Source organism: Spironucleus salmonicida, chromosome 6 (genome assembly GCF_000497125.1).
Source record: "Spironucleus salmonicida strain ATCC 50377 chromosome 6, whole genome shotgun sequence".
Taxonomy (NCBI): domain Eukaryota; phylum Fornicata; order Diplomonadida; family Hexamitidae; genus Spironucleus; species Spironucleus salmonicida.
The window spans coordinates 161738-186651 of NC_090601.1; the positions used below are offsets into that span (position 1 = coordinate 161738).

The 24914-nt window shown below is 27.9% G+C and overlaps 14 protein-coding genes across 14 annotated transcripts; 6 read left to right on the forward strand and 8 right to left on the reverse strand. All coding sequences in view use genetic code 6, as the record gives it.

Annotated features, from left to right (window-relative positions):
- Positions 1-383: 383 nt before the first annotated feature.
- SS50377_25679 (SNF2 family helicase) lies at positions 384-4394 on the forward strand (the record flags this gene model as incomplete). Its single annotated transcript, XM_067909510.1, has 1 exon — positions 384-4394. The coding sequence occupies one exon, from the start codon at positions 384-386 to the stop codon at positions 4392-4394; it is 4011 nt and encodes a 1336-aa protein (XP_067762266.1).
- A 1-nt stretch (position 4395) lies between these two features.
- Positions 4396-5043, reverse strand: SS50377_25680 (uncharacterized protein; the record flags this gene model as incomplete). Its single annotated transcript, XM_067909511.1, has 1 exon — positions 4396-5043. One exon carries the CDS (start codon positions 5041-5043, stop codon positions 4396-4398), a length of 648 nt encoding a protein of 215 aa, XP_067762267.1.
- Positions 5044-5139: 96 nt separating this feature from the next.
- SS50377_25681 (Replication factor C, subunit 5) lies at positions 5140-6120 on the forward strand (the record flags this gene model as incomplete). Its single annotated transcript, XM_067909512.1, has 1 exon — positions 5140-6120. One exon carries the CDS (start codon positions 5140-5142, stop codon positions 6118-6120), a length of 981 nt encoding a protein of 326 aa, XP_067762268.1.
- A 111-nt stretch (positions 6121-6231) lies between these two features.
- SS50377_25682 (N-terminal acetyltransferase complex ARD1 subunit) lies at positions 6232-6765 on the forward strand (the record flags this gene model as incomplete). Its single annotated transcript, XM_067909513.1, has 1 exon — positions 6232-6765. The coding sequence occupies one exon, from the start codon at positions 6232-6234 to the stop codon at positions 6763-6765; it is 534 nt and encodes a 177-aa protein (XP_067762269.1).
- Positions 6766-7595: 830 nt separating this feature from the next.
- SS50377_25683 (GTA-2-like protein) lies at positions 7596-8270 on the forward strand (the record flags this gene model as incomplete). The annotated part of the gene is made up of 1 exon (XM_067909514.1): positions 7596-8270. One exon carries the CDS (start codon positions 7596-7598, stop codon positions 8268-8270), a length of 675 nt encoding a protein of 224 aa, XP_067762270.1.
- A 127-nt stretch (positions 8271-8397) lies between these two features.
- SS50377_25684 (uncharacterized protein) lies at positions 8398-13068 on the reverse strand (the record flags this gene model as incomplete). Its single annotated transcript, XM_067909515.1, has 1 exon — positions 8398-13068. One exon carries the CDS (start codon positions 13066-13068, stop codon positions 8398-8400), a length of 4671 nt encoding a protein of 1556 aa, XP_067762271.1.
- Positions 13069-13193: 125 nt separating this feature from the next.
- Positions 13194-15263, forward strand: SS50377_25685 (uncharacterized protein; the record flags this gene model as incomplete). Its single annotated transcript, XM_067909516.1, has 1 exon — positions 13194-15263. The coding sequence occupies one exon, from the start codon at positions 13194-13196 to the stop codon at positions 15261-15263; it is 2070 nt and encodes a 689-aa protein (XP_067762272.1).
- Positions 15264-15325: 62 nt separating this feature from the next.
- SS50377_25686 (uncharacterized protein) lies at positions 15326-19450 on the forward strand (the record flags this gene model as incomplete). Its single annotated transcript, XM_067909517.1, has 1 exon — positions 15326-19450. One exon carries the CDS (start codon positions 15326-15328, stop codon positions 19448-19450), a length of 4125 nt encoding a protein of 1374 aa, XP_067762273.1.
- A 16-nt stretch (positions 19451-19466) lies between these two features.
- Positions 19467-20156, reverse strand: SS50377_25687 (Ion channel domain-containing protein; the record flags this gene model as incomplete). Its single annotated transcript, XM_067909518.1, has 1 exon — positions 19467-20156. The coding sequence occupies one exon, from the start codon at positions 20154-20156 to the stop codon at positions 19467-19469; it is 690 nt and encodes a 229-aa protein (XP_067762274.1).
- Positions 20157-20202: 46 nt separating this feature from the next.
- SS50377_25688 (Alpha/beta hydrolase family protein) lies at positions 20203-20901 on the reverse strand (the record flags this gene model as incomplete). The annotated part of the gene is made up of 1 exon (XM_067909519.1): positions 20203-20901. One exon carries the CDS (start codon positions 20899-20901, stop codon positions 20203-20205), a length of 699 nt encoding a protein of 232 aa, XP_067762275.1.
- Positions 20902-20985: 84 nt separating this feature from the next.
- On the reverse strand, positions 20986-21678 carry SS50377_25689 (Alpha/beta hydrolase family protein; the record flags this gene model as incomplete). The annotated part of the gene is made up of 1 exon (XM_067909520.1): positions 20986-21678. The coding sequence occupies one exon, from the start codon at positions 21676-21678 to the stop codon at positions 20986-20988; it is 693 nt and encodes a 230-aa protein (XP_067762276.1).
- A 40-nt stretch (positions 21679-21718) lies between these two features.
- On the reverse strand, positions 21719-22696 carry SS50377_25690 (Histone acetyltransferase GCN5; the record flags this gene model as incomplete). The annotated part of the gene is made up of 1 exon (XM_067909521.1): positions 21719-22696. One exon carries the CDS (start codon positions 22694-22696, stop codon positions 21719-21721), a length of 978 nt encoding a protein of 325 aa, XP_067762277.1.
- A 40-nt stretch (positions 22697-22736) lies between these two features.
- SS50377_25691 (Deoxynucleoside kinase / Deoxynucleoside kinase family protein) lies at positions 22737-23447 on the reverse strand (the record flags this gene model as incomplete). The annotated part of the gene is made up of 1 exon (XM_067909522.1): positions 22737-23447. One exon carries the CDS (start codon positions 23445-23447, stop codon positions 22737-22739), a length of 711 nt encoding a protein of 236 aa, XP_067762278.1.
- Positions 23448-23611: 164 nt separating this feature from the next.
- On the reverse strand, positions 23612-24889 carry SS50377_25692 (Exonuclease family protein; the record flags this gene model as incomplete). Its single annotated transcript, XM_067909523.1, has 1 exon — positions 23612-24889. One exon carries the CDS (start codon positions 24887-24889, stop codon positions 23612-23614), a length of 1278 nt encoding a protein of 425 aa, XP_067762279.1.
- Between the last annotated feature and the right edge of the window lie 25 nt (positions 24890-24914).

Sequence of the window (24914 nt, forward strand, 5' to 3'; positions counted from 1 at the left end):
GTAATGACGGCATCTTTTAATTTACAGCTTTAGATACAATAATAATTTCGATTATTGAAAGACCTTAATAAGATTTATTTATTATTTAATAATATTTATTATATTTTTCATTCCACAAAATGTCTGATTAACTTTAATTTTATTTAAATAATGTTATGAGATAGTAAATTTTAGTACCAGAAGAAAGTTATGATACGTATAATATTTAGCTTCCATTTTCAGATATAGTAGGGTTAACATATGACGAAGTTAATAATTATTTATCTTCAAATAATATAAAAAAAGATCCTGATGTAACTGATTTAAATGATTCTATAAGATAATTAAAACAATTTAAATAATATGAATAATTTAGTATTTGTTCAAATTTCGATTTGCCTTAAATGAGTAAACCAAATGATCCATTTAGCAGATTTAATAATGATGAAGTACTTTTATCTGCAAGTTTATCTTAAATGGAAATTTTAGCAAATTCGCGGGTTTATTAAAAAAATTAACAGGAAAATGATGATAAGTTTTACGAAGAATGTTTGTAAAGTGCTACTAAAGCATTAAATTTCAGTAAATAAGAGAATTTATAATTGATAGAACAAGATTATTTTTGCTATAAAGAAAGTATTTCAAATAAATAAGTAAAATTAAATGAATAATTAATTAATATTGGATTAGATGCTTTAGAGACGTTAGCAATTGATAATCTTATGCCATAGCTAAATGATCCATTTTTAGAAGAACAGCTTAAGCTTATTTTTTCATAAATAAAACATATCATCTAACCTATTTATGATTTTTAGGCAGTTAACTAACAGTCGGCATTCGCATTACTATAAAAATTAGCAATAGGTGAAACAGTTAATTTGATCCTAGAATGGTCAAGTAATACTAAAGAGTTTTAAGATTTAACATTCACTACAATTAATGGAGGAAATGTATAGTTGTCAGCAAGATATTTCGAGCCTGAGATGTTTTAACTTAATATAATTCTCTGGTTATAACTGATTGAATAAATAGATATTTCTCAGATTTTATTATCTTCAAATGATAATTTACCACCTGATTATGCAGAATATTTTGAAGCTGAATTTGTTGAAAATGAATAAAAGTAGTTTTGCTAAAATGTAGAGTTTGATTAGCTTACTGCTTAAAATTCACTGTTTATTTTGGTACAATAGATTATTGCTTCAATATGCTGGTATTGTATTAAATAAAATTTCATAGACGAGGTTCATAATGATAAACACAGTTAAATTTTTTCTCATAATAATTATGAAATTAATTTAAATTGTTAATAATATATAAGCTAAACAAATTTGAATTACTTATTAGAAATCTATTAAAAATAGTTTAACTATGATTATTCAAATTTAATTGTTCCGAAACATTTTTCATGCTTGTTACCAGAGTCTGTTTTTTCACTTATTTCTAATTAAGGCACACTTTTTTAGTTTTCGAAGTTAAAGAAAACTTATGAACCGTAATTAGAGCTAGTTTCAACATAAATTACTATTTCGAGACCAAAGGCAAAATAATAAATAAAAGATGTTTTAGATTAAGAGCATGATGTTATATGTTCTAATAACTAAGTCATTAAAATTTAAGAATATATATTTGATGATTTTAATCGTGATAGATCATATTACGACCAAATTATTAGAAATTTATAGAAAATTGCTTAGGCTGCCAAATCAAGGCTGGTAAAAAGATATAGAAGTAACAAGAATGCTAATTCTATTAATGCAGAATGTGTGAGAAGTAGAAAAATGTACAATGATATAGAACAAATTAAGAAAAGATTTATGAACGAAACAAAGTCATCTGGCGTTAAAAGAGTATTTTCAAATGTAAAAAGAGAAAAAAAAGATAAATCATAAATACAGTAGGTCAACTTATAATAGCAAGAAGCAATAAAATAAAAATTGGATGAGACTGAATAGTATATAAAAGAAATTACCGGTTAGCCATCCTCTACTGATTTAATACCAGTAGTATAAGAGAATGGATTAAATATCAAGATTTAATCAACCCCTACTTTATTTAAAGGTGTTTTAAAGGAATATTAAAAAATTGGATTTAGCTGGCTATCTCATATGTATACATAAGGGTTATCATGTTTATTATGTGATTAAATGGGGCTAGGTAAAACGGTTTAAATTATAACATATTTTCTTCATATAGCTGAAACCTAAGGAACTTTTGGGCCATTTTTAGTTATCGCTCCTAATTCATTATTAAATAATTGGATTTAGGAATTAAAAAGATTTTCGCCTGATTTTAATGTTTGGCCGTATTGGGGTTCAATTTAATAAAGACAACAGATTAGGTAAGGATGGAGTCATTTGGTATATGTAAATTAAATATTAGATAAATATAACGATGTTAATATAGATTTTTTACCCAGCGAAATATTTGGCTAGAAAAAATGCCCATTGCATATTATAGTGACATCATATTCTCTAGCGGTTTCTGATATTAAGCATTTGAACAAAGTTCCATGGATATCTGTTGTTTTAGATGAAGGCTAAATGATAAAATCTTCTGAAACCAAGAGATGGAGAACATTAATGAATATCCGATCATAGTAAAAAATTATTCTTTCAGGTACACCTATTTAGAATACATTATCAGAATTATGGTCATTATTACATTTTGCGTTACCAACTGTATTTTAGTCCAAGGATAATTTTGCAGAATGGTTTACTAAGGATATAGAATCTGCAGCTCAAAAAACTGGTCCAATTAAATTAAATTAAGAATAATTATAAAGATTATAGTAAATTTTATCGCCATTTGTTTTACGCAGAGAAAAAAAGGATGTAGCGTAATAACTAGGAGAAAAGAAAGAAAACAATATATTATGCAATCTTACTCAAAAATAAAGATAGTTATATCAAGGCATAAAATAAAAATTAAAATATTAGGATTTATTTAATTCAGGATCGGAAAATGAGTTGCTTAATGTAGTTATGTAGTTGCGCAAGATTGTTAATCATCCATAGATTTTTGAAAGAAATCTAGTCTAGTCTCCTTATATTTTGATGATGAATTAGTAACACAGAACTGTAGAAATATTAGATCAAAATGATTTAGAAAGCGAAACTGAATAATCTATTGCAGACTCTGAGACCACAATTTTAACTTAGGTATCATATAAATAACCAAAAATCAAATTTGAGACTTAATAACTTAATGATTTTGCAGAGTTAGTTTTGTCTTAACCGCATTATGACTATTAAAGAGATGTTTATATTGAAAAAGAAATTAGAAGCGATTAAAATAGATTTATTAGCTTTGAAATACCATAACTTATATTTTAAGAGTTTATTGAATATGAACATGACGTTAGATATTAAACTGAACAAGTAGCAAATAGTCATTTCAATTTTTCATGTATTTTCAAAAATATTTTCACAATTTTCGGTTTAAATTTTGATGATGTTTAATTGATGGTAACTTTAGTTGATTGTATGATAAATAATATTAATCCTTATACACGATTAGATTTAAATCTAAAATATTTAGCCAAATTGGTTCCTACATAATTTATAGAATATTGTTTAGATACATTTATTTCATTAAAATAATAATAAGATATTTGTACCGAACATTAAGGGTAGTAAATTATAATTAAAAATCATATAGATGCGTTGTTTTAAGTTTATACGCCTAAATGCTTGGGGTTTAATCCATATTTATACACTAAGGCTCCTAATTACTGGTTCAAAAGATAGAAATATTTGTTTGATTATTGTGATAAGGATAGTTTTTATATTAAAGCATACATTAATTAATAGTCATTTAGCTAACCATTATTTTGTAGCGGAATTTCTTAATTAATAGAAGAATCAGGCAAGCTTAATGCGTTAGATTAGTTATTGAAAGATTTATATTCTAAGAACTAGGTTTGCTTAATATATTGCTAAATGACTAAGATGATGGATATTTTAGAAGATTATCTAACTTATAGAAGATATATATATGTTAGACTAGATGGTAGTTATTCAGTAGCTGAGCGTAGACAGGTTGTTGATAGATTTATGACAGACAATACAGTTTTTATTTTTTTGTTAAGTACTCGAGCAGGATCACTGGGTTTAAATTTAACTAGAGCTAATAATGTAATTTTTTATGAATAAGATTGGAACCCGACTCAAGATTTATAAGCTCAAGATAGAGTTCATCGTTTAGGTTAAACTAAAGAAGTTTAAATTTATAAATTAATAGCAAAAGGATCTATCGATGAGAAAATTTATGAAAGGGGTGAATAAAAAATTACAGTGCAGAACCTGGTAATGCAAGGGTAGTAACGGGATGAATAAGGAAATTTAATAAATCCTGATATTCTTAAGAAAAAATCAACCAAAGATATTTATATGGATATTTTAATGGATGAGTGATTCAAATAATCTCATGCTATATTTTTAAAGACTCTCTTAGAAGATCATTATCATCTAACAGTCCATTGCATTCATTGGTTAGTAGCTAATTTTTTAATGTTAACTCATTATTTAAAAGCACAAGTTCACCTTATGTATTTTTGAGAAGCTGTTATTCTAAATCTGATATTACTATTTATTACTCTTTTATTAGTTAGTCTTTATATTAAAGCATATTTTCTAATCTATCAGATTTTTTCTAATACATATCTAGTTTTTACAATTTAAGCTAGAGCTTTTAAATCTTTGTCTGTAATAATGCCATTTCGTAAAGTAATATATCTTCTTCCTCTGCGGTTTTTTGCTTTTTAGGAATTTTAGGCGGTAGTTAACTTCCACGCAATGGAGGGGAAATTATACCAAATATTGACTGCTTTGGTTTTTTAGGAGAAATTTTTGATATACGATCATTTTCTTTTGAAAATGAAGTTTATCTAAGCTACTAAGTATATTTAATCGGTGTTAACTTATTAATGTTAGGTGAAGATAATTATTATGGGGATGGAGTTGCAGAAGCAGTTTTAGATACTTAGTAGATTGTTAATGTATTATTTTAGTTAGGGTCTTCCTCATTATCAATCTTTTTTAATGGCCGACAACATGCGAACATTAAAATATTTATATTACTATATATTTATATAATAAGGATAAATTTATTTTAAATAAAATTAATTAATATTTAATATTATAATTTTAATCACTGCAAATGTGGTGTAATCGGTTTAGACCTAAATCTTTTGATGAGTTAGTAAATAATGATTCAACTCCAATATTTTCTGCATTGTCAACATCAGATAATCCTCCTCATTTATTACTTACAGGTCCTTCTGGGTCAGGTCGTCATACAAGAGCACTTTTATATTTACAGTAAATTTTTAATTTAAATTCGTTAAGTTTTGCATCATCTACATTAACTTATAAACACAATGATTAAGACTTTGAAGTCCCAATTGTATCTTCATCTGTGCATGTAGAATTGAATCCCTCACTTTCACCTCATGATCAATCAATTGTTTCTTCTGTTATAAAAGAGGCTGCTTCTACAGCACCAGTTGTTGGAAAGTTTAAAGTAATATTCATCTAAGAAGCTGACAAACTGTCTTTTTTAGCGTAGTAAGCACTACGTAGATTAATGGAGGAGCATTCAAAAACTTGTAAAATAATTATGTTTTGTAATTCCTAAACTGGGCTTATTCCACCTATTATTTCCAGGTGTTTTTAAATGCGCTTCAGATCTTTTAATAAAGATGAACTTAACTCTGTTTTGGTATCACTTCCAGGAAAAATAGAAGACGAGGATAAGTTAATAGAATATTCATAAGGTGACTTGAGACGATTATTATTATTGGCATAGGCTTAATCAGTTTAAAAGCAGATTACCTTGCCTAAATGGGAATAAAAAGCGGATGAAATTTTTTAAAATTATTTTATTCAAGGTAAGCAATTAGATAATGATTTTAGAGTAGGCTTGGTTGATATTTTGAAGCTAGCCGTGCCACCAGAAGTAGTTTTAATGAAATTTTGGAAAAAAATTGATGATTTTAGTGAAAATGCAAAGTTGTGTAGTTTCAATAGTACCGTGGCTTGTGAATTTGATTGTAGATTAAGAGGAGCATAAATAGGGTTAGTGCACATAGAAGCATATTTATTGACTATGATTACTGCTGTATAATAAGCAGCAAAGTGAGAGGTACTTCTTGTCTTATAGTTTATTAATAGTTTTTGGTTATTGATTTATAAAAATGACCGTTAGAAATAAGTAATATTATATATAATTAATATACTATGTTTGTCTAAAATGGAATATGACCACTTTTATCAACCTATGGATCCAAATCATATGTATACCTATAATAACATTAATCATGATAAGTTTACAGCAACATTCAGCCCAAATTTTTATTCGACGTATATGGTTCATTCGTCTTCTTAATGTTTTGTTTCATTAGTTGGAACTTAAGTAAGAGGTTATATGATTGGCAAGGATGAAGGCTCACTATCTAAAGATGAATATCATGTCCATGTTTCAGCGGTTACTATTGCTCCTGCATCTAGAAAATAAAAATTAGCAGCTAATTTGATGCACTCCTTAGAATAGATTGGGAATTTGTATAAGTGCTCATTTTGTGATCTTTTTGTTAAATAATTGAATATGGGAGCTAATTAAATGTATAAAAATTTAGGATATACTCTATTTAGAACAATAACCAGATTTTATGGGAACACAGAAGATGGATATGATATGAGGAAACCTTTACAGTCGGATACTACCAGCTAATGCATTAATAACTCAGGTTCCACTATTAAAAAGTGGATAGATTACCAATGGTGAGGTTACTAATTATTATACATATATTTAATTAAACTATGTTTTAATTATGCCGCCAAAATGTGATTTTTCTTTAAGATATAAACCACTTCTACCTATAGTAGAATTAAGTAATAAATTTATATTATAAAACTATGAATATAAAGCTCCTGAAAGACTAATGGAGTATGCGATACCTTTTGAGGAATAAAAATTAACTACTTTATCTTTGTCGAAATTGACACCAAAATTAACACTTACACAAATTAGCGATTCATATAGTCCTATTAAAAACAGTATTAACGACGATGTTTAATTTATTTCAGGAGATAATATAGATAATATTTTTGAAGCTGATCTTTAAGCAGGACTAAATTTAATTTGACTTGAGTGCATTGAAATCTGTAGTAACATATTTAAAATTGTGAATTTATTTGTTGATTAAGTATCATATTTACTCTTATTTATAGCATCACCATAATCCTCATATTTCTAAACATTTATTTAAAATTAAGCTTGTCTTAATTATTAGGTAAGCTAAGGAAATTGCCAATTTATTTTATTAAATGATCAGAACATATATTAATAATTTGTGAATTATATAGCTCTGTTTATTGTTTTAATTTCGTCAAAACTATTATTAGTGTAATAAATTTTAGAATTAATAACCAAATTAACATAACTTATAATTATTATATATATGTAAAGATAAATATATTTTATGATCATTTGCAACAACTATAATAGTATGAATATACTAAAGATAATAATAACTAAGTTGTGGTTTATAAAATCATAACTTATATCTATATATGTATATAATAGATGATATATTTTTAAATCTATTCCTTCAAATGTGTGAAGCTATTTATATCCCACAAAAACTTTATTATCGTCGCGGTTCTATGCATACTGTTGCTGGAGAAGTCAATTTCTAAAAGGCAGCAATCCTTTCTAATAACAGAGATCTTGATATTTCCTAGTAAGTAGCTGCTGAGTTCCATTAAGGACGTTGTTATCCTATGCTTGTTAATGACTCTGTTTCTGATGAGGCATTATAGATTATTAACAATGCTATCAAGAACTGTGATACTTTAGTTGTAGTTGGTGATTATAAATTGTAAAACTTTGTAGCATAAGCAGTTGCTGATTTACCCGAACAAAAGTAGATTGTTGTTGTTCCAGTTGATGCCAAACCTATTCATCTTATGACTGGATATTATAAGGCAGCAGATGGTGCTATTAGACACAGCCTTAATATTATTCCTGAATACGTTATACTTGACTCTGGTCTTACTGACAGAATTTCCAAGGATGATGTTGCTTTAGTCCAAAAGGTTGTTAGCTAGGAATCAGAAACTGTTATGATTGCTTTCACCAAAGAAGCTTAGAGAATATCTAAGGAGCTTATTGCCGGTTATGGGACTATTGATATGCCAGTCTGGAAGGAGCGTGCCACTAATGTCGTTGGTATCACCATGCTTGGTTAACCATGTGGTAAACATGTCATCGCAGTACTCGGGTTGTGATCGTTTTAATAATATTATAAGTATTTATTAATTTTTTTTTCAATTAATTAATGAATACTGTTGGCTGTTATTGGTATCAAATAAGAAGAAATACAATCCCCATACATAATATTAAATAGCAAAAATCTCAGTCAAATTCTACAATATTCTTAATTTCGAAATTAGAATTCTCCCATACATAATCGCCATAGCCTAAAGCATTGATATCAGATAGATAAGAAAGTTCACCATTAGCCCAATTTGTTACCTTATTGATATCTGGCCCTCCAGTTTCAAAACCAGCAGCTATCATTTAGTCTGGGCTAACTTTAGTCTGTTAATGAATTTTCTTATCTTAATAACAACATTTTGACCATTTAGCATTAACAAGAGTAGCATAAACATCACAAAATTCATCATGTAAATCAATGCTTTTTAATTAATTTAGAGTATGATATGCTTCGGTTTATAATTTATAATTTACTTATTCTAGAATTTTAAGGTCAGATTAAGCTTTGACAAGCTCTTCATATATTTCATCAGTTTGCTCTTTCTTAAGTAACAATTAATCTTCCAGCCTTCTTTCTTCCAGTTCTTATTTTCCTAAATGACCTAACGACAAAAATCTATGAATTTCTAAAGGTTAAACCGCAGATTCATCAGATGCTTCCCCATATGAAAGAATATTAAGCAAAGGATGTGCTTAAATGATGATCTCTATTAATGGGGATAATTCTGTGACCTTATCAACAAGCTAGTATGAATCTTACCAAAAGTCAGCATTTTTAAGGACTTCAGATATAGCTATTTTATCACCTTAGCACTGCCGAGATCTATGAATAACAATATCTAAAATTTTACTTCTAGTTTATCTAAAATCTATCTCTCGGTTCATTTTGCTTATGTACTCTTTCAGTATTTATTTACCTTGCAACTCTCTTGCTAACGGCGTACATTAGTCAAAAATATGCTTAAATGTCCCAACCATAGTTTACTGTATAAAATATGCGTTAACTATTTCTGTAAAACAAACTGGAGCAGGTCTAGCCTAAGGTTGTAAAGATGGCAGTCCGCAGAATCTATCCAAACCATCTCTAAGCAGCTAACAAATAACTGAAACTGCATATGTGCATGTTTTTGTAAATGACTATATTCGTTCTAACTCTGCACTTTGAGCCTTTGGCAAATAATATGGGCTCATATAATAAATTCCTCTCATGAAATTTTCTAACTGCATGAAGTTATTCGATGGTGGATAAAATACAAAACTAGTTTCAGCACATTTACAAGATTATATAGTATTAGTTTTCTATTAATTAAGCATTTTATCCTCTTAATTACAGGAGCTAGTCACAGGTCCAAATTAAGAGATTATTTCAACATGCCTTTGCTCTAAGGCAAATAGTGGCGATAAAAGAGAATCAATATTATTTTAGTCTAAACTAAAAAATGAATTATTAAATTTTGTCCAAAATTTAATTATTTCATCTACAGTTGATTCTTCACCACCTGCCTGTGGAGGTGGAGGTGCTTCAGTATCTAATAAAGCTGGTGTATTCGGCGGCATTTATGGAGATCCATATGGCGCAGATGCTCGTAGCATTCTTCCGAATATATCATATATTGGCTCTTTACCTGTTTATTCTAATAGAGTATATTTTTTAAATAATGGAGCAGACATAAAATTTTCAGTTATTTTTTATAGTGATATATTTTTCTCTTCTGATATACTATTTTGACATTTGTACTTTAAAAATATATCTTGTGCCGATTAATAATTATAAAATTTTTGTACATTGATTTTAGCATCATCGGGTGATAATAACCCTGTTCTAAGCAAAAAACTTATCTAATAACCTCGTTATCTTGATAAAATTAATAGATCAGTTTTGGGAAAATCGCTAACAGACTTAAAGATTTACTAGCATTGTAACTCTTGAAAATTATATGATTAACTATTTGATAAATGATAATCGGTGAATGCCTTAGATTCTTATTTTTATGGATCATCCTTTAAATAGCAATTATTAGAATTAACCTCAAAATCTACATGTAATACGTCAAATTATTCAAAATTTAACATATCACATAATATATCCAAATTTTCAGCAGCAAACTTATAAATATTTTCATGTTATTAGTAAAAATCTTAAATATATGTAGGCTTTAATTATAATATATCAGCAATATTCTTGTTTTTGTACAAATTAAATTCAGATTTTTCTTATAATATAATTTACTTATCTTGATTAGTGGGATAATAAAGGTCTATCAATCCTTCTGGATAATTAAGGATCGATCTAAATTTTTCTATATATTTATTCTGGTCTAATATTGATTAAATTTTACGTCCCATTATGTTAAAGCATGAGAAGTTTTACGTCTTATATTCCCTGATTGCTTAAGCTAATTTTCTATACACTTAATTAATATCTAATAATGTCATAATATTTGATTATATGATTTACTCTTCTTACAGCTAATCAAATTTTTATTAAAGAGAAGTTGATAAAATTTTAGTTATATCGGCTTATGAAAGCTGCGATTTAACTGAGAATAGATTACTTAATTAATTAAAATAAGCAGGTACATAATAATAACCAATCTGACTATCAAATATAAGAAACGGTGAAATATTATGCCCAAATTCATATAAGTCTAAAAATAAAGCTAACTCTTTAACATCAAATCCAAATTTTTACAAATTGTCTGCACTTTGTTATTTGAAATCTGTTAAGTTTTTAATATTAAGCAAGTCAATAAAAATATGAGGAATGATGATATCTATATTGTCATCAAATTCAACAACTTCTCCATTTTATACCTCTAACATTGATGGTAAGTATGTTTTAGGAATATCTTAAATATCATTATTATCTTCACTTTCAGATTCTTCTTGTAACACTTTATAACCATATTCTTATAATTTTTACAACATTTCAGTTTTATTTGATGTAATTTTAGCATCAGGTAATATATTTGAGACTGGTAACACCCCCATAAATTTTTTATTAACTTAAACTATCCTTAATGATTAGTTATATTTAATCTCTTTATATAAGTTATTAAGACTAGAATAATTAGGAATGTCCTAGTTTTAATCAAATTTAAAAGATAATTGTGGTTATTATTTAAAATTATTAAATTAATAAACATACACTGCTTTTAAATCGAAGGAAGCTTCCTCATAATCTAAAAATGGATGAGTTATCCCATCAAAAGGTTTATCTTAATGCAAATAATGGCCTAGTATATGATCTGTAAAATTCTATACTGCTTCTGGTTTATTTTAATTATTGAGTTTAACTGCTAATGCATTAATTGAATTTTTAGCAGTAATATTAACTTTATTTGTTTCTGAGTCTTTTGGATTAATAAAAACATATTAGATGTTATCAACAATTTAATTATAGCTTTCGATATTGTTATCAACTTAATATTACAATAATGATTATGATCCTGCCCATAGTGCGTAAGAACTGGAGATAGAGTGATGCTGAGATTTTTATATATATGACTTTTTAGTGGCCAATGCTAATCTGGTATCAAGTGTTTATTAAATACCATTATGAAGATGAATAAGATCTTCAATGAATTATAGAGTATCAAATTTATCATTAAGAAATGCAGTAAATAATGATCTTAAAAAATGTTTATACCCTAATTTTTAAGAAAAACTTCCAGTTAATAACATTAATAAATACTAATTATTAACGATATAATCAAACGTGGTGTTATCTTATAACTAATTTAACTCTAATCTCATTTAACTAACTATATAGGTTATTTAATGATAAAATATATCTGGTGATGAGCCTTGAATTTATAAATTACCAGGTTGCTTATCTTTCAAAATGTTAAAAAATTCATGAAAACCTTTAAGATCTACTTATTACTAAATATTTTATGTAGTTTTAAAAGTTTCGTTTTATATAGATATACCTGCATTAATGAAATTTCCTAGAGTAAGAATACCACAATTTGCATCTTATACTATAGAATCATCACAAATAACAGGATTTTCTTAAATTTGTTGAATTAATGATTAAACTTCATTATCATAATCTAAAAAAGATTTTGATTGCACTAGTTTATCATTTGATAGATTTACCTTTAAATAAACCGTATAAACACTTTGATCATCATCATCAAACTAATACTCTTCAAATTCATCTCCTTTAAGTACAGAAGTGAGCATATTTTCATTATTTTCATCCTTTTCCACACCCATAACATAAATATTGGAACCTTTCATACTTGTTGGTATTTCTTTAAAAATTTCATAATGTCCATCAGACAATCTATATAATGCTGCATTAGATGTATCTAGCTTGATTTTAAATTTATCTAGTTCATCTTAGCTATAAATTTATAACAAATCAATACCAGCTTCTTATAAATATTTAATATCATATTATCTAGCGATTGCTTTGGTTAATAATTGTTCTTCAGCTAAAATACGTAAATATGAAGGAATGTCAATCTATTTATAATTTTCATAATCTGAAGTTATACCGACTAAAGAACAAGATCCCCTTGGCGGTGTAGACAATTGCTAAAGGGCTTCTTAAACAGTCAGATTCTATTACTTAGGACCTAGATTGTACAGTTTTGTTTATAAATGTGATGGAATCTATTATCCACTTATTAGGAACTCTGCAGCCTGACCTAATTCCAAAGGCATTTCCTAAAGATCTGACGATAATCTTGATCTTTACAGTGTGTTTCTTGCTATAATATTTCCTAACTAAAAACTTGGTGCTGTTGACGATGAGGTACGAAGCAATGCAGGAAATTCAAAAGTAAAGGTTAATGGCATTTAATTAAAAAAGAAGTGATAATACTAATATATAATATTATTAATATTATTAAATTATAAATGCCTTAATAATTAATAGAAATATATTTAATTAAATCTATTAGTTTAAAATTTTAAAATCAAAAATGAGTTAGACAGACTATAATTAATTTGATCAATCATCGAAGATATTAGATGTAAAATAAACTATTTAACTAAATAAATAGATGATAAATAATCTTACCTCGTAGTTAAGACAGTTTGAATAACAAGTTACGTAACTTGAGAGTAGGAATTAATAATTGGTATCTTAAGACTAACTATAATTATAAGATTTATAAAAACTATCTTAAAAGTGTTTAGATTATGAGCAAGTTTTGGGTGGTCTATATACGGAACAAAAAGATCATATCAGTTAATTACAAGCTTAATAAGATAAAATAAATATTCTGAACAATAAATTATAACAATAAGAATAGTCACAATAAGGTTCCACTTAGTAATAAGAATAAATAAAAATATAGAATAAGTAGCTATAAGATAAAGTATTAGAATAGTAAACTAAACTATTTTAAATTAACTAAGATTTATAGTTATAGAAAGAAGATAATTTTTGTATTAAATAAAGTATTGAAACATTAAAATAATAACATAGTTCACAACTATAGTAAGATAATAGTCTAAAAAATGATTTAGAAGATAAAATATTAACCCAAGTTAAAACAATTCGCCAATTTCAGGAAGTACAATAGTAACTCGATAACACTGTATTACTTAAAGAAAATACAATTGCTTAGCTCAAATAGTAGTTAATCAAAGCGAACGAAAAATAATCTTAAAGTATCTCTGAATTTGAGAAACATATATCTGATTAATAAATACTTAAAGTGTAACAGTAACAGCTTGTATCTAATCTTTCATCACACCAACAATAAAATAATTCTTTAAAAACTTAAGTGGAGTATTTAAATTAATAAAACCAACAGATTCAAACACAGTCTATGAATAATATAAATTAGCTTAATTAGCAAATCAAGGAACTTAAATATGAGGTTTAAAACTAAAATAATAAAGAAAATGAAAAGTTTGAAGTTCTTACATAATAAAATGATGAATTAATAGAATAAACCTAAAAATTGTAGTAGAATAACTTTGATTTAAAATAGGCTTTGACATAACTTTAAACTTAAAATTAGATTGAGAATGTAAAAATTATTTAAAGAAATTAAGAGTTAGAATAATAAAATTAGAAACTTAAAGATGTCTAAAAAGACGTTATCTAGAGTAAAGAAAATGAATCAAAATTGAAAAAGAATTTTTAAAATTTGTAGGCCGAGCATGATAATTTACTGAACGAAATCTACGGTATAAAAGATAACATTTAAGAAGAATACAGGATATTATAGGAAAATTAGACTATGTTAGGGACATCAAAAATTATTAATTAGGATCTACTAGAAGTTAAAATTTCCGCCTTAGAAAATGCTAGTAACGCTCTTAAAATAGCTGTTAGTAGTTAACAAGGTGAGATTAATATGCTTAAAAATACATCTCAGATTAAGTCGATAAGTGCCTCTGAATAGTCGCCAAGAAGTTCTCATAACTCTGCTATTGGAGAGTTATAAAATTAAATTTCTGACATGCATAATTAGATATTAAATCTTAAAGCTTTAAATTCTTCATAATTTTCAGATTTACCAGGAAGTAAAAATAGTCCTCCATCGATTAAACTTTAGTCGTTTTAACCTGTTCATAATGATCGTTTGGTATTATCTTAAAGTAGCGAACATTAATTCTTAGATTAATCTGTGGTTGCATTTCCAATATAAAAATAACTTATTTTTAATATTTTTTCGTCTTTCAGTCCAGATAATTAAAAATAACTTGCTAGATCAATAGGGCTAGAATAAGTAAACGTATTTATATAAGCTGTTTTTAAGGAGTAAAGTTTAGATTAAATTTATGAAAACTGGGATTTATAGACGGAAATTTTAACTAAATAAAAACTTGTTAAGTTTTTTGAACAGTAGAAAATCGAAATTACAAGAAGAGATATGACAAAACTCTATGAATCTGATTTAGCTGATGATACTTATGTTACTTGGATAATGGGTTTATTTTTCTTTGTAATAAGTTAAGGTGATATTGTTATCGATAGTGGTTGTGACATTTACTAGATATCAGGAGTAAAAGTAATGGTAATTGAAAATGAATGATTTCGATTTAATTTTTAATTATATTTTATATATAAATTAATTAAAATTTCAATTCCGCAAATATGTAAGTTACTTTTAGCATTAAGGATTTAACGCCTTTTCCTATGCTTACAGATCCAACAATGATATTTCCTACAATTTATTTTGAAAACTAATTATATGCAGCATCTGTTCCACATACCACATTCTCCGAAGGTACATTTTGTTAAACTTCGGCAACTATATCTTTACAAGGAAATTCTAAAGATATTATTGAAAAGTTTTTAAAGAAGTCATTTTATGTTGTGTTAAATTCTATTTATCCTGGGAAAAAAGCCAAAAAGCCTGCAGACGGTATTAGTTACTCGGATTTACTTTTAGCACCTTTTAGCTAGTTCAGTGAAGTTAAGATAGATCCATTGGTTGGTGAAGAATACGAAGAATATCTTACTCAAAAGTTATAGCTATAATTTAATGTTTTCACAAATTCTGTATTATTCGTTGACGTTGATTTCCGTATATTAAATTATAAAAAATTAAACTATTAACCTTTTAATATTGCTATTGGTGGAATCTAAATACCTGGTAATTTAAAAAATGTTAAATCGTCTAATTTTAAGGGATTAGTTCCTTGTAATTATTAGGTTGAAATTGAGTTACCATGCTAACGAAAATTAGAGTTAGTAAATGGCTATTTTAGTACAGTTAAAAATGAAGTTTTAGACTCAATAGAAAATATTGATGATATTTTAACCATTGCATAAAATTAATTTAACTATATTAATTTTCCATAAGTTACTAGTTTTGTAGATAACTAGTTAGCTGATTAAAGTTTTTTGAACCTATATCAAGTTATTGGTGATGCAAAGGGCTTTGAAAAGATGAAGCAGGTTGATTATTTATAATATTAGTAAAAATTTACAACTTTCGCCCAGTAACAAGTTAAGTAAGCCGATTTCGTAGATATATTAAATATATTAAAAGAAGCAATTAGCAGCTCATTTACGTAGGCTATCCTATTACACAATGATCAGGTAATAAGTTCAAATACTGACCCCAAAAAGAAAATTGATCCTAAAAACTTTGTCCAACAGGTTAATTTTACTATCGAAACAATGCCTACATTTTTATTATAGGAGTAATTTGTTAATAATTATTCAACGTACTTATTATCTGACGAAGAAGCGTAGTAACTTAGAAATAATTTAACAAAAAAAGCTAAAATTAACATTAAACCTTCTTAGTTTTGGGCAAGTTTAGATGTTATTATTGAAGACTTTGAATGCACTTGTGAAATGGATTTTAGCGAAATTTTAAGAAAATAAATTATAAGCTAAGATATTAAACTAGAAATGACTGAGTAATAAATTGAAAAGTAAAATAAGATACCAGAAATTGATCCAAAAGACAAAAAGAAGACTTAGCCATCATAATATTATAATATTATTACTTCAAATTATGGATTGATGGGCATTTCTTTGAGTTTGAAGCACACTGAGTTAATCAGAAGTGAAAAATAAATAATATAATCAATTTATGAGGCGATTACACCTGCAAATAAACTAATTCTCAAAAATAAGACATTTTTAACCAAGCGAATGGTACTGGATTCTTTTTTACCACCTTCATTAGACTCTATGACACCAATTGAGCAGGTATGTTTTAGATTGCGGGAAGATATTAAAGAGGCATATGCTAGGTCTACACAAGATAGTGTTATAGATGTACTAAAGCCGTTTGTCAAGAAATATATGAATGAAATTAATTAAATTATGCCAAATACATCTATGGCAGAAAAACATGCAATTATTATGTCTAATTCACAATAAGCTGTAAAGCAACTTAATATTAATGAAAAGTCGGCAGAAGAACTTATTAATTTTGGCGAAGTATTAATTTAATCTTAAAATATTTAGGATGCATAACGTGCATAACTACTTTTTGGATCAGCTCTTACACGTGAAAGACGTTCACGAAGTTAGCACTAACACACCGTTCTATTAGAATAAGCAGTTTTAGGTGGTCTTAAGTGTGCAATTATTTCTAAAAATACGCAGCTATTAATGAGAAGTTTAATTAGGGCATATTCACTATCATAGATATTAAATGAATCTAAGCTTTACCTATTTGAACTTTCCATGCTTGGTGCTGCTGAGCTAGTTGCATTAGGAGAAAATCCAGAGTTTGCACTTACATTTTTACATTTTTATAAAGACATTTATTCTTTTGAATTAGAAAATGTTTAAGAAAGTATAATGATCAAAACACTAAGTTATTGCTTATTAGAACTGCTTTAAAATAAGCTTTTCAAAGAATTGGAGCTAATTTTAACAGATTATATTAGAAAGGTAAATAAAAGCCAAGAATATTTCTCAGCAATCACCAAACATGACTCTGATGAAGTTATTATAGTTAATTTGAAATTAGCACTGTGTGAGTGGCTTATTCTCCGTGGAAGTAGTAGATTTGCAAGTATTGTATTATAAAATATGTAGAATGAATTTTAAATATAGAATTAGGTATAATAAGTAAGCAAGTTCACATATATGTTTGATGAGAGATTTAGTTGCGATAAAGACTTGCAAGTTGATATTGAAGATGATGTTGAAATTCATATAGATCAAAAGCGCCATTTCCATATTATCTAAACAAAATCTGCATTATTAAGTGCTAGAATATTATATATAGAAGGATATTTCAATGAAATGCGTAATGTTCTGCTTAAATAGTTATATTAATAAAAATAACCTAAAACCTCCGAAAATAACCCTCTAAAAATATTGTCATATTTATAATCAGATGAATCACTTGATGCTTCATTTTTAGATTTAATAGAACCAATACTTGATTAAGTTCCTGGTGTGTTAGCGAGTGTAGCATTGTCTTGTGTGTAAAATCATAAGGTTCCCTAATTTTTAAAACATCCTGGAAAATTACCATAACTACTTGTATGTGCAGCTATTTAAGGGCGTTTACCATCAAAGCAATAGCTGGCAATTTCGACTCATACATCATTTAAAAATTTAACGGATTCTGTAAAGAGTAATTATACACCAACTTAGAAGAAAAAGTAGTTATTCCCAGATGACATGATTATTTCGAATGACTTAGCAGTACTTTTGTCAGATTAGACATTCTCAACAATTTTATTCAATTCTAGAGTATCTTTTGACATGGCCTTATAATCTCTGTCGTTAGCTGCTTAGTCAGAGAACTATAAAGGATATTGCGGTATTTTGGACTGCAAAACTCTTTCCATCGATCTACAAAACGATTAGTCTTTCGTTTTTGCTCTTTCTAGACTTTCAATTCGCTATCTACCTCTTCTTGACTTAGTAGCTTTCCCTCGCCCATTTTCTCCACCATCCGATGATGAAATTAACGTAGCAAAGCGGATTTTCCATTAAATTTAACCAAATCTTACTGATTTTACACCTAATTACCTGAAAAACCAACTAACTACAGATTATTTGGCAGAAATATAGATTAAAAATCCTCTAGAAATCCTTGAAATTTTGACATCGTTAACGTCAAAATACATCAATTTGGACTACTAAAACCCGCGTTAACTGTCGACCTCAGGAATGCTATATCTGTACCAGAACGACTTCTAAACGGCTTTATCTTGCTTCTAAAGAACTCTTTAACTCGACTCAACAGAATCGACTGCCTGGCGTGGAATTTCGCTCATTCTTGCACACAATTTGACTCTGACAGAAGACGATGAATTTAAAAACCAAATTAGAGTCAAAATATGTGAGTGCGTGAACAGATCAAGTTTGCCGGCTAGCGGTGAAATTGCCGTCGCGATCGCCCAATCGTTGCTGAATCCGCACGCCGAGAGGGCAACGTACTATGCTCTTTTGGCTTCTAAGATCCTCAAATCGATCAGTTTGGTACCCTAACTAATGCCAATTATCGCGTTCAGCGAACAGATTTACCAGATCGAATTTAGCGATTCCAGGGCCAGTGAGAGCCAGTGGTACATCAACCGGCTGCTTGCAATTGCCAATAAGAGCTGCGGGCGCCCTGAGGACGTTGCTGGTTATCTGAATAGCGCACTGAAGGGAATTGGGGGCATTAGGCCCGGTAGGAGCGTTATTGAGATAGCAGAGAGAATTCTGATCATGACGGAGACAGCGCAGGCCTGGAACGATGCCGGAAACAGCGAAAATGCGGAAAAAGTTATGGCGGAAGGCTTGATGTGATCGACAATTTACTCACTCACGAGATCCAGTTCGAAAACAGGATAGACAAATAGGCCACGGAAATAAGCGTTTGGGGAAATACAAAAAATCTCGACAATGCTACCCTTGGGTTGATGTCGCCGAAGCCGACAGAGGACTAGCACACTGAGCTAAAATAAATAAAGTCAAAATACTACTAAATTGTGCGTAGGCAGCCAGTGTAGTTGACTATGCTGATTCCGTTAAAAGAATTGGGAGATCCAACTTCTATTTCGGTGTAAATTAAAGCAAAAAGCATAACTAGGGAGAAATATAGGTAACTCATAATTTTAATTCTCGCGGTTCTATTAATAAGGCAAGAAATCTATTCCACTGTAACTAGAATTAGAACAATAACCCATATGATTGTTAGAGAAAGCAAGAAGAAGGCAATAATTTACAGTTAATGAAATGTCATTGTGACCACTTCTAACAATGTAAATATTGAAAGAATAAATAGAGTAAAAGCTATAGATGATGCAATACAATTTGCTCTAAATATGACATTAATAGCTAATTAAATATTTTTAGACTTAAAATTAAATAGTTGGTCTTACTATTCATCATTACTTTCTAATTTAGCTTCGATAATTATAGAAAGATCTACGATTTTCTACTCTAAGTTGGTTAATGTAGTTATAAGATTATCCCTAGTCAAAATTGTTTATTCTTTAAGTTAAATTTCCATTCTTTTATAAAACAAACTATATATTATAATATAAAACCAATATAATTCAGATAATTTTTGATAATTTGTTTTTTAGTTCATCAAACTTAAAATCAAAATGACCACAATCATATTTCTAGACACCATCAATGCTAAATTCCTTAAATTTATCTGTTTGTAAGCCTTCCGTATATTCATCTTTATTACCAGATAAAACATATAGCTTTAGCACTTTTTCTTACAATATTAAATCAAAGTTTAAAGAATCTAATTCATCGATATCATATTTTGTGATACTAATATTCTTGCCAAAAAATTCTTTTTACAGTGTCGTCCCTTTTCGGACACTATCAATTTAATCTTAGACATCAGTACCGTTGAACTAATTGACAAAAAATCTTGGAGCAACTGCCACAACAGTTGAACCAGGCAAAGCAGTTAATATTGCAAGATTTGCTCCTTTAGAATGTCCAATATAAATTATTTCTGTATATTTTTAAAATGTCTGACTAGCTAATACTTCCTTCAGTTATAAAAGTTAGGGAGCAAATCCAAACTATATTTCTCCCTCCGATCTTCCTTACCCAGTAAAATCAAATCGTAGTGTGGCATGCTGAGTAAATTAAGGAATATCTCTAAAAAATACAGAGTTACGTGTACCAGCCAATCCATGTATCATAACTACTAGCTTTTATGATTCAGAATCTTTATAACATGCATATACATGTCCTGCAGTTGTAGGAATATAAAAGTTTTCTTCTGCCATTTATAAAATATTGAAAATGCATTAGAATTACTTAAATAATAAAATTAATTGTGGTTTAAATAAAGTATATAATTTTATATTGAATCAATTTATACCTAAAATATAGGTTAATTAATTTAAACAATCAATTTCAAAATCAAAATGTCCATAATCATAATAATAAATTTGCCCATATTATTAATATTCCTAAATATGATCATATGAAGCTATATCATCGTTTTTGCCTCCTATTACAATTAATTTCAACATTTTTAAGGACAATAACTAATGAAGATCATAATTTTCCAATTCGATCAGATCTTATTTGCTAAATTTTATTTTTTTCCCCCCAAAAATAGGAAATAAGGTTTTACCTAAACGTATTTCTTAAATTTACGTCTATGTCATTCCGTAAAATTAATTTAAGAAAAATCTTGGAGCTATAGCTATTACAGTTTCATATTTCTTAGCTACAAACATTGATACAGTGGCTCCTTTTGAATGCCCAATAAATATTTTTTCGGTATACTCTTGAAATATCTTATCTGTAAGCAACTCTTCCAATTATTATACAAGATATGAATATGAGAAATATATTTCTCCTTCTGACCTTCCTTACCCTAAAAAGTCAAATCGTACAGTTGCAAATTAAGATTAAAATGGTATCTATCTAAAAAATATCGAATTTCTAGTCCCAGCCACACCATGAACCATAATGATTAATTTTTTAATTTATGACGGTTTGAAACAAGTATAAATTTCTCCTAAGCTAGTTTATAAATAAAAAGATTACTCCATTTATAAATTATATTATTTCACGTATAATATAGAATATTTTTCACTCAACTCGTACCAAATCAAAAATCAAATCATCAGCTCCCAGTTTTTATTCGTACGCTTTATCAAAGCAAATGAGCAATTACTCGTGAACTTATTTAGCTAATTTAGTTATCTATGCGGTGTCTCCATTATAGTTAACACATCTTTCATGAATACTTTTAGAATGTTCTTTAAATATACCCCTAGTTCGATAAAAATACTATTTGGCTTTTTCAATCATAAGCGATAAATCGTTCCATACAATATTAACAGCCCACTCTAATTACATCTCTTGAATGAACACTGTTGAATTATTTTGACCAGAAACTTACATAATTGCATACAATGCTGCATTTTTCAATCTATCCAACTCAGGTAAATCATCAACTATTTCTTAGCTACACTAATTCATAGTAATTCCCAATCTTTTCAAAATAATCATACGCTGATCTTGAACTAGCTTCCCTACCTCACTATATTTAATTCCACTATATAATTTACACTATACAAAAGTAGCACCGTCATAATGTTTTACACGCCCATGCCATATATTTTCTTAAAGATAAATTTTCTTGGAAAACCCACACTTTGAAAAATACTCTATGGCAGAGTTATCAGCATATGTAACTATATCAGTGTATCCATCTAAAATGAGTTAATCTTTTAAATAATTCATAATTTTAGCCCCAATTCCCATATATTTACGGGTCGATGCTACAGCACAAAAGGCAATCTCTGCAAGCTTCTCTGGCTTGAAACGGCGATAACAAATAGCACCAAGAAGTGGATTTTCAGAATTTTCAAAGAGCATACATGTAGTATGATATGGATTAAAAACAAGCCGAGTTACGTAGTCTTTAGGCATTCTAGGTAACTCGGAGCAAAAAAGATCCTTGGCCATTGTAAGTTTAATTAACAGTTTAGGGTTATATGGATTAGTGGAAGGATTGTCTAGGTCTAACGAGACGAATTCAAATTTAGATACTTATTATGACATTTTGTGGAAAGAAAAAATAATATTATATATGTAAATTTAATCAGAAAAACCAAGCACCAAATCCATCCTTTTCATCGACTTCAATGTTAGTGGAAAAATCAACCTCGATGATTCTTTTTTATTTCTTATATTCATTCAAAATATTTAGTGCGACCTCATCAGCAGTGTGAAATTTATCCCATTTAACCTTTATTACCGGAATTCGTTTGCTAATATCATCTATGAAAATTTGATATTCGTTATATAGTTCTTAAAGATATTCAATTGGAATGCTAGATTCACAATTTCTGGATCTAGACTTGATTCTTTCTACAGCTTCTTCTGGGGAAACATCTAAATAAATTAATAAGTTAGGATGCTTAAGAAAGTTACTACATTACCTAAACATCTCTAAATATGTTCCATAATCACGTTCAGTCATATTACCTTACTTCATTAATACTTTTGCAAAGATAGTATCTTCATAAATTGATCTATCTTAAACTGCAGACTTTCCACTCCAAATTATCGTTTAATGTTAAGAAAAGCGTTTAGTAAATAAGTAAATTTACATAGCAAACCCATATTTTTTCATATCTGTATAGAAATCTTCTAAATAAACGTTTTCTTCAACAGGTTCATAATAAACTGGTACATTTAAATGTTTTCCTAATGCTGTGGCTAGTGTAGACTTTCCAGCACCAATAAGGCCACAAATAGATACAAATAAATTCTAAGTAGGTATGTGATCATAGTTTGCTGGCTATGTCATGGTTTTAGAGAAGGGAAAAATAAAATAATTTCAAACATAATATAATATTTATTAAGTCTAAAGTTAACCCGGGAAAATTATAATTACATAAATATATAACATATAATTAAATTATTTTATAAAATATATTAATTTGAAAATAGTTGAATTTTTAAATAAATATATCACTAAAGAAATTTTGCATCTAAAATACTAGTATAGATTTAAGTTTCAAATTAAATACTATCATAATTAATTTAATTATTATTACTTAGATTAGTATGATATTTACTGACTATTTCAGGTTTTTATACCTACTATATTTTTACTGATAGTTAATACTAGGTTTCTAACCTGTCACTTTATATTATATGAAGTTTTAATGCATCTACATTAAGCTTTTCTGCTTCAATAATTTAAAGATTGTTTCCAATATGTATAAAATTATGCTTCAAATCTATTCTTAATTATTAGCAGCTATCTTAAATTATTTTACTATTTCTAAAGACATTAAAAAGACTGTCTTACTCTCCTATTATATCACCAAATTTATCTAATAAGATCTAGTCCTGCGTACAATCTGATAGCATCTGAATATTATTGTCAATAGGATTATAAACACGTTAATATTAAAATACAACTAAGGCTTCTAAAATTCTTTATTAATATTAACTCATGTTTACAATACCTTCTGGAAAATCCCGATTTTTACCTTTTTTTAATATCTCACTGCCAGCAAGTGCAGTTTAACCTTATAAAATAGCCTATTACGCTTTTTTCAATCCAACACCTTTTAAACTCCCAAGATAATCACATCCACTAAGGATAGAACAGTTTTTCAGTTATTACACTTCAGTAAATAACGTATTTTCACAATTTAATACCAATTTTCCAGAATTTAATCCAAAGTTATAATTAAAAAGTACCTAATCTACTCCATATAAGTAAATATCAGAGTCTAGAGTAATAATTACATCTGCAAGGTTTGTTCTATTCAAAAATGCAAGTTAAGCATCTGCTTCAAATGGAGATAGAAAACAGTAAAACTACTCATTTTGAAATTTTGAAATTAGAAATTCAGCAACATCTTTTACCTATTCAAAAGTAAAACTAATTGATTTTTATAATAATTTTGTTTGATGTGAACCAGATGATGATATTGCTTCTTTTAAGGATCTATCCCTATTAATTTTTCTTGCTTCATTTGTAGGACGTTTAGCTGGTAAATAACCTCCATCAAAAACTAATATTGTATATTTAGAGTATTTTACAAATTGTAGTAAATACTTGTAAGTTTAATTTGCTATCTCAATAACAGATTTATGAATTAAAAGCTATTAAGAAAAATTTTAAGCAGCTTTATGTAATAAACAATGACCATCTATACCAATAGATTTATTTTAAAGAGATTTTAGTGATGTCTGCTATCCAGTCATGTTTTCATTTAGCCCAGTAATCCCCATTTTTAATATTTTATACATATTATAT